The sequence below is a fragment of the Neodiprion fabricii genome, chromosome 4 (genome assembly GCF_021155785.1).
Source record: "Neodiprion fabricii isolate iyNeoFabr1 chromosome 4, iyNeoFabr1.1, whole genome shotgun sequence".
In the NCBI taxonomy this organism is placed as follows: Eukaryota; Metazoa; Arthropoda; class Insecta; order Hymenoptera; family Diprionidae; genus Neodiprion; species Neodiprion fabricii.
In genome coordinates, this window is record NC_060242.1 from 18576329 (window position 1) to 18592848 (window position 16520).

The 16520-nt window shown below is 33.1% G+C and overlaps 2 protein-coding genes across 2 annotated transcripts in view; one reads left to right on the forward strand and one right to left on the reverse strand.

Moving 5' to 3' along the window:
- The window catches only part of LOC124180399, a 40994-nt gene extending 27911 nt beyond the window's left edge, over positions 1-13083 (reverse strand). Inside the window, exons 1-2 of the mRNA XM_046565865.1 lie at positions 12719-13083; positions 4301-5040 (exon numbers count right to left, since the gene is read on the reverse strand). Of these exons, the coding sequence (XP_046421821.1) occupies positions 4301-4756 (456 nt within the window). The 5' untranslated portion in view covers positions 4757-5040; positions 12719-13083. The remainder of the gene's footprint in view (positions 1-4300; positions 5041-12718) is intronic.
- The window catches only part of LOC124180393 (elongation factor-like GTPase 1), a 104062-nt gene that overhangs the window by 36190 nt on the left and 51352 nt on the right, over positions 1-16520 (forward strand). The window lies entirely within an intron of this gene.

Consider the following 16520-nt stretch of genomic DNA (forward strand, 5'->3'; position numbering starts at 1 on the left):
CAAAGTTTTCAGGGTAATTTGTAATACCGACTTTTCTCTCGCTCCACTTTGCCTCGTTATACTCATTGTTCTAGGATAAACGTATATATTACACAAAAGATACTTTACAAAAGGTCTGCACTGCCAATCCTTTGTCATTATACCGGGTGTAAGCAGATTGAAAAGAAAATGATATAAAATGAAATAAAAAGTGTAGAACGTAGTGATACGGAAAAATTTATAACTAATATCGAATACTACGATGTTTTATATTAGAAAAAAAATAGCAAAAGAAAAACCGATACATCAAAAATTCTCTCATAAGGTTTTCAGTGAGGATAAAATTACAACGCTGTTATCAAATATCTGCACCGTAAATCTGAACAGCGGGCAGTGTTTCCTTTCTTTTTCTTTTTCTTTCTTTTTTTTTGCCTTTTTTTCCCAATATTTTCTTTCATTAATTTGAACGATCGAGTGCTGAAGAACAATTTTTTTTCATTTATTTCAATTACATACTAAGATTTATGTACAAATAACTGAACTTCACGATTCTTCTTCAAAATTACTCGCAGAAGAACAAAGCCTGTACAAAATGCGTCAACTAATTCAGCAGCAGCAGCAGCAACAAAAACAACAACAACAATAATTATGATAACGACGACGGTGACCGTGTGAAATTTTGTTACATTTTTTCTCCGTTTTGCCGCTCTTTGTGGTTATAAATATTGTGATATATTTTTATTTTTGTTAATTTTTTTTTTTTTTTTTTATTCGTTTTCAGGACGACGATTTCTTTAGAAATTATACATCCTGTGAATATTCGTGCTCTTTTGCACTGACTAATGCATGAAATTGTCGTTCGTTCCAGTTCATGTGCGGTACGGTTTTTACCCACATGAATTGCACGGTGCGCAAATGTGAGTACGGAAAGCGTGATGACAGGATACATATGGATGTACGTGCTCCTTTACGTGTTCAGTTGATATTTATCCAGATCCTCGTCGCTTAACTTTCCGACCGCTCTGAAATGGAGGGAGCTCTACCTGCCATTAACCTTGATTATAGAGCTCCACTTATACTCGCGCAACTTTATTGTAGGTACGTATTCACGCATGTACGCGTTTTACGAATTGTCTTGAGAATAATTCACGTGCAACGTTTCCTGGGAATTTAGCAGATTCGTTTGGATTTCACTCTGCGATTGATGATTTTATCGAAAAGGCGATTTTTTACAAAGTCACTGGAAATAGTTTTTCTTTTTTTTTTTCAGTCGTCAATTTAGTTTCACCATTTGTTGATTATAGTATAATATCGATGCAATTTTGAAAAATTTAATATTCAACGGTATCGACGTGTTAATAAAGATTGTTTCGGTGGATTTTTTTGAACAAAATTAAGCAGTGTTAAATGTATTCTTTGTAGTCATTAATTCTTTGCTTTTCTTCTCCATCATCAAACAATGCTTAAACGCCGGACACGTGTCGTTGGGTTGATTTTAATAAATTCCAAAATTTTACAATCATTTCTTCCCCTCGACTAATTATTTGTTAAATTCAAGTATTTCTTTGTAGATCTTTCGCGTCATCTATTTTTTCAATCGAGGTGAAACGCCATACGGTAAAATCGATGATATATACCGATCAATTCAATCAAGTATTCAGTCAGTGCAATAACAGCGATCAATCGAGCTGAAGAAATAGTCGTTCGAAATGACCGAGTCGTGAATTGATGTAATTAAATATTCACTGAAATACATAAATAATAAAACGGGTCACACGTAATTTCCGTGTGAAGATTGATGCTTCTGAAACTAATTTTTGTTCGTTATCGTTAAACATATGGATGTTCGAAAAATTTTAAAATTACTATCTCTTGAGAGAAGACCAATTGCACTTAAAGAAAAAAAATAACGATTGCAATTTTTAATATGTTGCTCTGAAAATATATGTTCTGATCTTTGAAAATAGAATGAATATTCTCGATTTTTTTTAATTTTCTAGTGGTTTAAATCAACCACCGTAATATTTTTCATTTATGTGTATGTAAATAAATTTTCTTATTTCACGGATGTAACAATTCGGTAATAGTCAATGCACGATTATCTCGTAATAAAATTAATAAAAATTGTCAATTTCTAGTCAACCAACCTCCGAAACAATCATTCTCTGAATATAAACGAAGAAACTGAAAAATTGCCATTTTCAGACGACAAAAACTCACAAATCATCAACAATCAATTCGGCTGTGTCATTGCTTTGTATCCGCCGATTGTTTTCTTTTTTTCTATATAATCAAAAAAGTACCGATTTTAAAATTTTTCCTTATCCATTTTTATTTCTCATTCGCTGTTTTCTTCTGTTCGTTCTTTTCGAACCTTTACTCACGGTCAGTTCAGTTTATTTCATTTCTGGCCTCTTCTCGATGCGCTGAGATTCCGCACAATTTCGTATCGCATTTCTTTCACGTTCCACAGGTTCAATATTGCATTGCTCCTGTTACGTCTCCGTATCACGTCTGCAAAGCTTTAATATAAACACGCGATGCAACTGCCGCCGTTTCACACGTATCTAAGAAATTCAAGAGACACGTGAAACGAAGTTCAAGATCGCGAGAAAAACAAGCGAAAAAGCGTAACAGTGAGTTTATTGCAAATTTCATTAGATTATATGAAAAATGAAAAAAGTAATACATTTAACGCGTTATTCTTTCATTCTACGAAATAATTCGCGTTTTATTTGACGCGGAAAAAATTCATTAACAATCGAAGAAGTTTATCTCGTTCACATTTCCGCAGATCATCGTTTCTTTCAGTAGCGAAGAGTCTTTTTCGTTTTTCGTCTCTTATGTAATCTCATTTCGTTGCAAAAGTTCTCACCACTCAATCTCACAAAATTAATAAGACCTTGTTTTCAATTTTATGAAGTTGTTTACCACCCAACTTCTTGAAAGTAATAAAAAATTTCTTTGCGTACCTTAAAGTGTTTTTAACTCATTGTCAGTAGGTACAGACTTATTCAGATCCCTAGCCCACTTTTCTTTTTACCTGAACTTTTATTAACTGTCGACTTATCGGTCGAGACTTGCGTTTCAATGTTTCTCATGGAGAAAAAAAAGTGTACTCGGTGTAACTTATCGCAAAAAGTACTCTTGAAATCTGATACTCTAAGAAAACAGCGGAATAACAGCCGAATCTACCATACAAATTATATTAGCGACGCCAATAAAATTTTTACTTGATTTATAATTCGCTTTAAATCCGTCTTAATTTTCTATTGTAACCTCTAAGAAACTTTTAATGTATAGTTACGCTAATATGATTCAAACTTCCGTATTTCCGCTGAAAAAATTCACTCCAACGTTGTTCTTGGCTAAATACGTCATAATTGTCATACTCCTTGGTAAACGTATGAAATTTAATAAACCACGGCAATGAAGTAAAATATATATTATTATATTGGTATTTCACAAATTCAACTCTTTTATTTAAAGTCGAGCTGAAAAGTTGCAAAATAGTGATTTTTTTTTTCTTGTCGCAATTTTCATTCAAGACATCGTTAAGAAAATCTAGGCCGATTCCAACTTGTGCTCACAAACGAAATCTTTCACGACCCGCCTAAGATTTTTATTTCTCTTCGCTTCGTTAGAGGTGGCTTGAATCATTTACAAATTATTTGAATAGAGCAGATTACATTCAATTTTTGTCCAGATCTCGAATCACGCTTCGGAACGGAGAAACAAATTGTTCGCATCAAGATTTTATTCTTTTTCGCTCACGAAAATAATTTTTTTATCCTGAATTTGAAACGTATACAGATAAAAAAAAAAGACTTTTCAACCACACGGCGCACCTGAATTTGAAACAACGCAATGAACCGTGACTTTTGCGAAGTTTTGAAATTAACTTCTTCTTAAAAATACCGTATCCGCGAAAAATCGTCTTGGAAAAACATGCAGAGCAATCCCTTTTCCATACTTCATTTTCATTTACATTTCTTCTCTGTCAAAACATGCACAATATTACATTACGTAACAAGGGAATAAAGTCGACATTTATACCTGTGTTAACACGTATGACTTTATTTCCGACTAAACTCTGGCTGAAATATTTATTTGAAAATTGGTACTCTTAAATTGGGCTGATATTTCCCGCAAATGCGTTTTAGGAAAAAAAGCCATTTTTGTCCCGCTTTTGGGGTAAAAAAAAAATAAAAAAAAAAAGTAAACTTTACAATCGAGTCGGGAATAAACAACTTTTCGCTTCATTTCCGCACTCGATACCTCGAAAAAAGGAAAAAAAAAGAAGAAGAAGAAATTCTCTCACCTCACTGGCGCTGCTGTAATTAGTCGTGAGTTTTATTTGCGGTCTGATTTTCCCAATCAGCGATCCGCGAGTCTCTTTAACTCCGGTAGAAACCGTCGTAACGCCGATCTGATCAATTGCCACCGGAATCGGATGCTCGGTGCTCTTTGAGACGAGAACCTTCTTCTTGGTTTCCGGCAGGGATGTCGTCGACGACGAAGACTTCATTTTTCCCGATGACGACGACGACGCGGACGCCGTCGAGGATGTCGCGATGACGCTCTTCGTCGAGTTAAACTTCCCCGAGTTGTTGTTGTTGTTGGGCGACGGCGAGGAGGAGGTTATCATTCCCTGCAGTTTTAACTCGACCCCATTTCCGGCAGCATCCCGAGGCTCTTGGCTCTGCTGTTGATTCGGAAATCCGATCACTCCGTAAACCATCAAAAGTGAGGACAACAATTTCATCGATTTCATCATTTCACTTCCAGTCAATTTCTTTCTGTCTCTACGTCGATGGTTTTTTATTCGATTTGTAGGTTTCTTTTTTTGCTTTTTGTCTTTCTCTTCCTTAGTTTTTCTCCACTTTACTTGACTTTCGATCTTCCTTAACTCGTTTCTGCTTACTTGATCTTATATCACTCTCCGCACGTGAATATTCTTAATTTTATCCACTTCTCGATCATGCGATTACTATTTTCATTCTATTCGCGGACTGTTTTTAAGAGAGACTTTTCTTCCTCGATTGTTTAAGTTCTGCAATTCTGAAATCATAATACAAATATCAACAATCTATTTATTTATTTATTTATTTTTATCACAATTATTCACTATAAGTATTTCACGCTTAGATACAATTAAATAAAAAAAAAATAAATAAAAAAAAATCCGGTAAAAATAGTATTTTTCACAACATTGTTTTCTATTTCGTTGTTTTATTCGTTCTGTAATAATTTGTGTGAATCTTTTTAACGTCGTTTAAACTATGCCGAAGTGATTAACACTTTTCGAATTTCGATTTTATCGATAAAAAACACGTTCAAAAATATGAAACGTGGCATCTTTTCATGCCCGTCGTTTGAATGTAAACTCCTGTAATTTCAGATTTTTTCATGAAGTTATTTTCGCGATCATCGCGGTACTTTGCCGGGACATACAGACGGAAAAACTTAATTTTTTCTACAAACTCATATTGAGATACTTATAGAGATCCGCAAACGTAAAGATTCGTCGATATTATAAAACTTCATTTTCAACCGAAACTAATACGTTTCTTGATATTTGATTTGAAAACCAAAATTTCGTGCTTGTAATGTATTTTCTAAAACGAAGATTATACTTGAAAATCAAAAACAGCCTTGCATTTGATTTTCATTTGAACAACTGGAAAGGAAAAAAGGAAATATGTTTTCAGAATTCGAGATTTAAGAAAAAAAACCGAAGCTTTCAAAGTTTCTCTAATTCATTGATTTATTTTCTCATTTTTACCTCCTTCTCGTCGAAATACTTTCAAAATTGTTAATATACAACGTATTTTCCTAATTCGTTTCAACAGAAATTATCGACTTTCATTTCCTTTTTACTGTTTTTCCTTCTCTGAGATTATATCATAATCAGAAATCGGATTATGTACAGTTGAAAGAGATATTCTTAAAATACCATTGTCAGAGAATAATTCAAACCTTTGAGAAACAGTTTTAGAAAAAATTTATGAAAGAAGCAAACTAATTCTACGTGTCTAAGTGAATGTGTTTAACAAATTTTAATCATTCATAAACATCGACAGAGATTCGGAAGAATTTTATAATTTCGTTTCAGAAATTTAACAATGATTTGAATAAAAATTTTACACCAGATAAATTTTATTCACACTTTAGGCGTAACTACCACCTAACCGTATCTTTTTCTTTCACTGTTTCTCTCCAGAAAATCTTTCGAACTTTCGAAAAGTATCTGCTACAAATAAACGTTCAGAATTCATTTGTCACAAATCAAATTTACATCCAACATTGCATCATCCACAATTTTACTCTTTTCATGTTTTCTTCATTTTTTTATATTTATCTTTAATGTTAGAAAAATATATTTTTTTTTCTTTGAATACGAGTTTTAGATCCAATTCGCTAATACTGTTCGTTTTGCATCGATAAATAGTAGTAATTTGTCGCATTTCGTGCTTGAAAGAAAAAGGATAAAAAAAAAACCACTCCCTCATCTTGTTCTTACCAGCTTGTCTAATTCTTTTCTTTTTCTTTATCTATTTTCTTTGCCTCAATTTTTTTCTCATCTATTTTCTTGTACCGGCGTGTATATATATATATACATACATACACACGCACACACACACACACATCACAGTTTATCTATTTACTCGCCGTGTTCCCGTTGCCTTGCTCCGTTATTTCCTAATTCCGTTGTTATATTTTCGCACCATATTGCTGCTGTTGCTGCAGCATAATGTCTACCGTGTTTTGCACTCCGTTTTATCGCGGCGCATCGGTTGTGAAATATATTCATATACATGTATACGTATACTTATACGCATACAAATATATAAACGTGTCTGTATACCTATACATATAGGTATACAAACGTTGAACGGAATTATTTTTACTTTCAACGGGCTATATAATATCTATTATGTGCGAGGAAACAAGCCGTTGCGGCATTTTCTCACGAGGATGGTAAACTACTCGTTGCAAATAAAACCTATTTTTACTCTAATAAACTGCAACAACAGAGAGAGAGAGAGAAACAGACAATACAAGACGAGGAAAGATGAGAGATTGAAGAGAAAGACGTTATTCTCAATGCGCTTCATCATTTGATTATTATTTATACGATTATTATTATTATTATTATTATTATTATTATTATTATTATTATTATTATTATTATTATTATTATTATACCTCAGTCGATGAAATTGTACTTTTTCTCTTTCTTTTTTTTTTTTTTATCTACCTCCAGATATTATTCTGCACGGACATCGCGTATAAATTTCATTATAAATTAAAACACCGCGATTTGCTGCAAATAGGAAACTTTCATTTCTACTTTACTCGAAATTCCGGATCTATTTAATTATAATGAAAGTATATGAGATAAAAAAAATAAAAAATTTGTAGTGAATTTTATTCAAACTTTTTATTTCTTAAATATTGTGTAAAAAATTGAAACATCGTTATTCCATTGTTTATGAGAGCTTGAAACGTTCGTAATTTGGCAAAAGTTGATTTAAGATTTGATTTTTTCAAATAAAAAATAGCGTGTTTTCAGGAGGCGAAAAAATATTGATTATGTTCGTTTCTGCTGGTTTTTATGATACCGCATATGTTTTCCTTGAAATCACGTGAAAAAACAATACCCTTTTGTTCGTGATGTTTTTTTTTGAAATATCCATTCTCTTCTATTAGAAACTTAGCCTTGAATATGAAATTTTTCAATCGACGCTTCAATAGTTACAGCATTTTTAATGAAAAACAAAAAATTTTCGGGTGTTATTTAAATGGGAAATTTCAAATAGCCAGCGACACCTTTTAAAATTCAGCTAAAAAGTTTTCCAAACGTGAGAATTTTTTTCTCAGTAAGTAGGTCCTTTTAAGAGCATAGAGATTCGATAGGTTAGTTTTTTTGGCTCACCCTAATATATATATATAATCAAATAGCATCGTTTTTATCGAGTATTATCAAGTATAAGGAAACGATGATCACAAAAAAAATTGAAATTCTCAAGGTTTCTTCTCATCAACACAAACAACAACTTTGCTAAGTTTCTAATCGTTCCTTAAATTTTTACCAAATTTGAAAAAAAAAACCCACCCGCATTCTTCGTTTTAAACTTTCGAAGCTTTCGGCAACGCATTCATCTAGAAATTAAAGGGTAAAATTGTGCATAAATTTTTTCCCATCTTCATGTATTCAATATACCCATTTTATAAACTAGTCAAACAAAGAGCACCCTAACGCTTATCGTAATACGCCGGAGTTACTCCTTGTCTCTCTTGTCTTTATGCTGATTCTGCATCGTCGCCACGCACCTGCGAACACCGCAAAGCTTAACGTTAAACCCTGTTCGACTGCAGGATTAAATTCACAGCATCCATACCGTTAGATCCGCGCCTCTTAGACCGAACGGACGATCTACATATGATAATATAGAAACGGTGCAGTGAATCGCGTCCTCGATATTCGATCCTCTCGTCGATGTCTATACTGATAAAGGTTTTCTACATCGTAACAGGTTTTATCTCTCTGCGATATTTTACATACGGAAATTCGTTTAGTGTGATACAAGGTGATGCTGAAAGTAACCGTCGAGATATCGGAATTTCCTGGTCATACTCTGAGATCGCTTATTATGCCACTGGGACAAATTTCATTTTTTTATTATTGCCTGGGATACTTTTTTTGCGAAACTATAGTTATAAACTATGTTATTATACAAGGTTGTACGAGAAAATATGGTGAAGTTACTGTTTCGTGTGATTATACCTGTCACGTTACTACGTTTTTGTACTTTATTATTGCACCGGGGCGTTGAATTGTCGCAAAGGTGTTAAACAAATGTAGTGCGAGTTTCTATACATCAGAAAATAATATATAGATGAGTAAAAAAAGAAAAAAACAACTTGATTTCATTTTTCATCCGAAATCACGTTTTCCATTTTAGACAGAAAAATGAAAACTGTTAGAAATTTTCTCCGGTGTATCCTGATAATATCGTAAAAGGCATCTTAGATTTGGTTAATTATTTTTTTATAACACGATCATTTCAGAATCCATTATTCGTCTCAGTAATTAAGTTTGAATCACCGAATTTATATTGCTGTTCAGAGTTTCGGTCTGCGTGAAAATTTGTTGAAAATCACATAAAAGAGTAGAAAATTCTTTCGACAAAAAACGAAAGATTCTGCGAACAATCTTTGTACCATAAGTTTATGAATATTGAAATGCGGTGTGATCGAATTTGTGTAGTTTCCCTGTTCATGGTTTTCTGATTTTCTTGTTTCCTTGAACTTGAAGAACTTTGAAAAATTACACATGCAAAAAAATATAATCATAGGTTGATTTGTCAAAAATGACGTGTCGACAGACGGCACTGAGAAAAATTTCAATCACAGTACCTAGAAAAATTGAAGAATTAGGAAAAACGAGGTACGCCTAACCATTTTGCGCTATCGTCGATCCTTTTTTGTTAATCGCAACGCAAAACCAGTTTGCGAGGTTTACTCTACTTTTTTAGTTAATCAAGGCTTTAATATCAATTTATCGTCGCACAAGCATTAAATTATCGCAACAGTTGCAAAAAAATATAGCAACAGTGATCGTAAAGAGAAAGAATAGTAACGGATACTAGACTTTCCGTTAACAGCTACCTGGAACGATATTTATCGATTGTGGTAAAAAATGAAAATAGTTAAGGACTGAGCGGTAACCGGAATTAAATGTTTCTCCGGGTGGGGAAAACAAAAATCATGTGACGAGACGAATCTTCCAAAGCTATTGAACCGTAGTAAATCAGGTTGAATTTCCGATGTGTGAGAACAATCGCGTCTGCTAATTAAACGTGTACTTGTAGAAAAACTTGTATAACCCACGAATTTCTTCGTAGTAAAAAGGCGGGAAATGTAAGCGAATAAACAAATAAAAAAGGATGCTGTATGTAATCGGGTATAATGCCGCGACGAAGTGACGGCACCTATCTCTGTATACCTATAATAACGTACGTGCTGCAATCCATGCGGGAGCAGCTTCACGCATGCATGGATCCTCAAACCGTTATCTATTATTACGTTTACCAACCTCAACCGATGTATAACAGAATACACACGGGGAGGGAAAAAGTTGACGGTTAGCATCGCGTGAAATATTTCGTATATTGAATATATATATTTACAAAAAAGAAAAAAAAAAAAAAAAAAAGAATGAAACCGGTAAAATACAAGCATTCCAGCAATATCGCTACTCGCCACTGTGGCGGTATTTTTACCCTTCATGTATCACAGTTTTTGTCGCCGAATATTAAGTCTAGAAAAATGTACTGCCGGAGCGAGAACTTTTCTGTGGAAAATAAAAAAAAAAAAAAAATTTATTTTCCGAAAATTGCAAAAAGTATTACGTTTCTCGCAAATATGAAACTTTTTACTAAGATTATTTAGACCTCGATGACATTGTTAGTTTTTCTTCTTCTTTCTGTGATAATTCGCGATTTCGAATGTCGATTATTATTAAACTTACTTTGATACGAAGATTTGCGTGAAAATAAACAGACGTATATTTAATATTCAAAATTTAAAATTCAATATTCTACATTAACCTTTAACCGGCACGTGGGGTATTTAGTACTCGCGTGATTTCTTGCTATTCGTATATTTCGTAAACTAAAAGGCGTGCAGCTTTCTCCCAAACGAATAATCAAGTGAATCAACTGTTGGATCTTCAACTAGATTTGGAGTAATTAAAATAGCCAAAATAAGGGTACGAACCGAAATACCCAATAAGGGTAAAGGTTACGTTTATTTTTATAAGAATCAAATTTATAAAAGTGAAAAAAAACTCATTAAACATTGATTTTGATTAGTCATTTCTTTAATTACAATTTTTCTTTTCTTTTTTTTTTTTTTTTGTGTGTGATAACAAATCGGTAACAAACGAAACTTTACTGCAGAGCTTAATTATCTTTGTTATTATTCGTTTTTGTATTGTACGTTGTTTAATTTGCCAAATTCTTGAACGGTTTTCATCCGCATAAATTGACCTCGTTTCACGTACAAGTAGCCATTACGACGTAAGTAGGTAAAAGGACTGGCCGCGCCTACGGAGATTCTATAAATTCAGGCAGAATCGATTAAGTTCCACCTAGAATTCAGATTTTCAGGAAACTGTAAATCGCCCACACTTCTACCCACAGTCGCAGAGCATCGGAGGAACGGAATCGATGCCCGCAAAATGAACTAAAAACTTATTTCCATCGTGCGTTTTCTCTTTTTCTGTTTTTTTTTTTTTTTTTTTTTTCTTTTTTATCGATTCTTTTTTTAATCCCAAATTATTCAGTCCGTCAAATTTTTATCTATAAATGTATCGAGTAGAGAACAATTCGAAGAATTATTAAATATATGAAGGAACTTGAAATACTTGAGAATATAATGACAGCTTGAAAAAAAATAGTAGTAATGGGTAATATAATATATGGGGCATTCCACGACAACTCAGCAAACGGTTGACCATGACATTTTTATTTTAAATAATTTTTTCTATTTTTTCAATCGTTTTTTTTTTCTTCTATTTTCATACCTGTTCAAAATCTGTAATAAAATTTTTTTTAAATCGTAAGTATGTTTTAACACTGAAAAATCAATTTGAAAAAATTGGTAATCAAATCGGAGATGCGGTATGTATTACGATAGATTTTGAACAGGTATGAAAATGGAAAAAACCATTTAAGAAAAGTATAAAAAAATGAGGTCTCACTCCGAATCTTGCGTAAAAATGTTTCATTCCGGAAACCAAGTGTTTTTTTTTTTTTTTCTGATTTCATAAAAATCAATTTCGTTAAAGATAAGTGATTTAAAAGAATTGAAAATTCTTATAAAAGCTTTTTCAGGGGTTTTACTAGCGTGGGAAAAATCCTTGGTGAAATTAAAGAATATCGTGGCCAACCGTTTACTGAGTTGGCGTGGAATGCCCCATACATATGTTTATAAACGAGTTTAAGAGACGAAATTCAATTTTACGGGAAAACAAATACTACGAAATCTAATTGCATGGTACAAAGTTTGATTTTATTTTTTCAAACGATGAAATATGTGATAAGAAATAGTATGAAAATAGAAACAATTTGTTTTGTCCAACGTTTGATACATCAAACTTGTTTCGTTCACTGCTATTTGATACGCAGTTATTATCACGTGATATGCAAATTATTGGAACATAAAAAGCATCGAAGGATTCAACTTTTATTTATAAAGGTACAGAAATAATTAAGCACGAATCAAGTGAAATGCAAAAAAAAAAAAAAAGAAATGCAGTATTGGTATCGACTCCATATCCAAGCGAAATGAGCTTTTCACTTCAAAGGTTCGCGGGAGAAAAACAAACCGTAGGAAAATGTAATCTAACTGAAATTGTCAATCAAACTGCGGATTATCAATTTTTCGTTTTTGTTTCTTTCCTTTTCTGCTCTTTCTCTCCCCGTCTCTCTTTGATTTCCTATTCGCGATACTCTATAGTAATAACATATATTCGCATGCAAAATATTCATGAACGAAACTTTGAAGAAAAACATTCTCATCGTAAGCGAATAATAATTACAACAACAATAATAATAATAATACGTTGCAACGACAGAAAAAAAAAATCTCGAATCCTTGTCAACTGGTGTTGATGGTTTTTTTTCCCCCATTTATTTCTTATTTTTATTTCAAGATATGAAAAGCTCACCTGTGTTACGTCAATTAGCTGTAAAAAAGAAACGAAAAAAAAAAAAAACGAACAACTGCGAGTAAATTATACGTTGATCCAACACCTCACACTGCGCAATGAATTATTTTTTTATTATCCAGTTTTACTTTATTTTTTTTTTTTTTATCTTTCGCTCTCCGCTTTTCAAATTTCCGGTTCAAATCGTCGTCCCGCGATCAACGGTTTCGGTTTCGGAAAGAAATCTACGCGATATAATCGATGGTCAATTATTATTAACATGGACGATTTATCGACTTTCATGCAAGTATCATTCGTCTCGTATTACGATGATCGTGAGAAAATTTATACTCGATACGAACGAGCGAGATGACGGGTCCGGGTTTTCGACTCCGACTGCGGCCTCTCGTAGGACGTACCCTGCCTATGAGTCCCCGCTGGGCCCACTTACCGACCAACCAGAAACCGCGGATCCCGCTCACGTTTACCACCTCGCAGCGCTGCTCCTCCCGGCTTTGCATCCTAGACCTAGAATCGATGCAATTCAACATACGCGAAGCTGAAAATCATCCGGCTATAAATGCACGCTAGCCGTAGCAGCGGTAGTTTATTCTTGCCAAATTACACACGAATTAAACGAGAGGAGTTTTCCGCATTTCGTACCGAACTTTGATGAAAACATTTTAAAATCTTGAAATAATCTTATGTGATTTTTATTGACTTATAATATATGTGACGTATATTAATATCTTGATCAGAAAACAATGGTATTATGATCTTGTGCAAAAATATATTGAAATTAGTAAAAAATTAATTCCAGCCGTCTTATGTGTAAAGAAATAACAATACTGTAGATGATATTTTGCACGCTGTGTGATACACAATGAATTTCGATCGATACCCTGCACGGGAAGTTAAAAAAAAATTTTTCCAAATTTTCAGACAATTTTTGGGGAGAAAATTGATATTAAATTCACCGAAAAATCTTTGTGTTGATGATTCTAAAATCATTGAATTGAATTGTTTCGTGACATCTTGCCTGAAACAATATTAATTCGATAGAAATTTTCTAGAAGCTTATTATTTTTAACTGTGAATATTGAAAATTGAAAATTATGTTCTAGTTGAATGTTTATTGAAAAAAACGTGCTTCTTCCAAGTAAAGTATTAGCAAGTCAACCTATCATTCTGTACATACACCTATATTATGTAATACACGACATACGTTTTGAATTGATGATAACTTGTTACATCTCGACGACTCATTTTCAATCTTTGAATATGAAAGTTATAATCGTTCACTTCGACGAAACGAACATTGCATTTTTTCTCAGTACGATATCCTCTAAATTTCAAGGCAATCGCTTATTTTTCATCGTTTTTTGTAAATTCATGTACGACGAAAACAAGACGAAATCAAATTTCTCCTCTCTTTACTTCACTTTGTATGTTTCAAAAAATTCCGGACTTTTTGCATTATTTCAATGCACGTGTTTTTGTGATTATCTCGAAGGATATTGTTGTTAAGGAAACATTCGTGTTAAACGGTTTTTAAAACATTCATTTATCAACAAAAGAAATTAACAATACGATCGTGGAATTGAAAAAATTATTCGTACAAAAATTACAATCGACTTGCCCCAAGAATATTTATAATCGAGCCTTTCTTAGCTCAATAAACAAGATGTTTTTTGTTTCCAAATTTAATTGAACCACAGTTTTTTTTTTTTTTTTTATGGTTTTTACATTTTTTTCAACACTGTTTCCATTCGTTTAGAATATAAATAAAATAAAATACATTATGTAACATAAACGTTAGACTTTTCATACAAGTAAAGTCTTTCCTTTCTTTTTTTTTTTTCTTTTTACACGCCAAAGACGATCGTACATATTTTCATGCATTCTTCTTCCCTGTCCGACTAGGTGAGAAAAATATTTTTCTTTTCTTTTCTTAATTTGCGCGAAGGCGAATCCGCGGGACAATTATACAGAGATAAAGAGAAAGAGAGCGGAATAGCTATAATACTGGTGTACTGTAACACTCCTATGACGAATTCATTCCTTCGGCCATGATGATCGTCGTCGCGATTTTGTCAGGTTGTTTAAACCGTGACACCTATCTTGTACCGTTTCTCATAGTGGCAACAGCGATGTTGGTACAGTTCGCTTTGTACGTTTACAGTAGCGTTTCGTTGTTTGGCAGTTACCTGTTAAGAGAATTTTTACTCGCTGGTTCGTTGGCTGCGAACGACCGCCGGAGTTGATCGCGTTTCGTTCCTTATTCCTACTCACCGTGCAGAGCTGTATTTCATTTACTATATTCAATTGCCTTTTCAGCGATTATAAATCAGCCTCGATGCGGGAAATTTGCCGATATGCAAATCATGAGAAACTAACGGCCTGATTCAGGGTTAAGTTTAATAATGAGAAAAGAACGAGCAATTTCATTTACAGTAACATTTTCTAATTGGGTTAAATAAATCGAGACAATTTGTTTCAGGCAGAATGTCGTCATTGTCGCTGAATTTTTAATCGGCTTACGGGATTATGGTATTTTTTTTTTTCATCTTTGTTGCAATTCCTTCTTTCTTACGGAACTTTACTTCAATATATTCTGATCTTTGTGTGACAGAAAAAGATTTTATATTATTTATGTTCACAGATTATTTACTGATATTATATGTTACAGATACAAATTTATAGGAGATATTGAGTTTGTTGTTTACAAGGTATCGTCAGCTTAAAAAGACTTGGGAACGTTTTTTAGTCCGTTGAAAAATTCGGTGATTCTTTTCAAAATCTGCCCCGAAGAAAGCGGAGAGATATTTCAATATTTTCAGTAAATTATCGGAGAAGTTGGAACGGTTTGGCATATGCACAATTTAACCGATCAAATCGTAAGAAAATTGGAATTTTTAAAAAATTTTTTTGTTTATTTGAAAACTGAAGTATATTTCTTGTTGATAGTGTAAATTTTTGGAAATCTTTGGCTGTTTTCATTTCTCCTCCGGGAAATTGGAATGGTAAAAACATAATATATATCTTAGGGAATTTTCAGATTATCGCGAGAGTGAAACATAGAGAATATTTTATTGTAATAAAACAATCGAGAGACGCGTAATATGGAATTTTTCAGTTTATTGTTATGACAAAAATTCCGAGAATTATCAATTCACTTGAAAGCAATTGGAAACGTTGGAAAATTTTCAACTTCAAAGAATTCAGAGAACGTAGACTACGTTGGCATTGAAGCGAAAATGTTTCCCGGTGCAAAATTAATTAACTAAATAGCTTAATGAAAAAAAGTTCGAGAAGAGAATTAATTATTAAGAAGCTTGTGATAGTAATTCTGCGAGCTACGTAGTAAGGAGAATGTTGTTTGCCAGTTTTCAGGAAATTCCACTTTTCCACCCGCAGGTGAAAATGAAAGAACAAGAAGTAAGTAGTTAAACCTACTGCGTACAGTTGCAAAAGTTTAATCAGCGGTGCTGCCGGCTTTTGCTTCGCCGACTTCTGGATGAAGCGGTGATAGTTTTTTATTTTATTATTTTTTTTTTTTTTAATATTTTTCTTCGGATAATATCAAGTTCGAGAAATCGATTTAGGCAGCGACAGTTTCTCGTCCGATTTCCGCGTAACGTTAAATCACGAAGAGAATTAGAATCAGCTTGCTCACTCGACCAGGATTTAAAATGTATTAACCATGAAAATTGCCCCAGTTCCCAAACTCCCGAATTATTCACTCCTTTCTGTGTAGGTAAATCCATATATATATATATATATATATATATATGCACATTGTCGAGGATTAATCTCAATTATC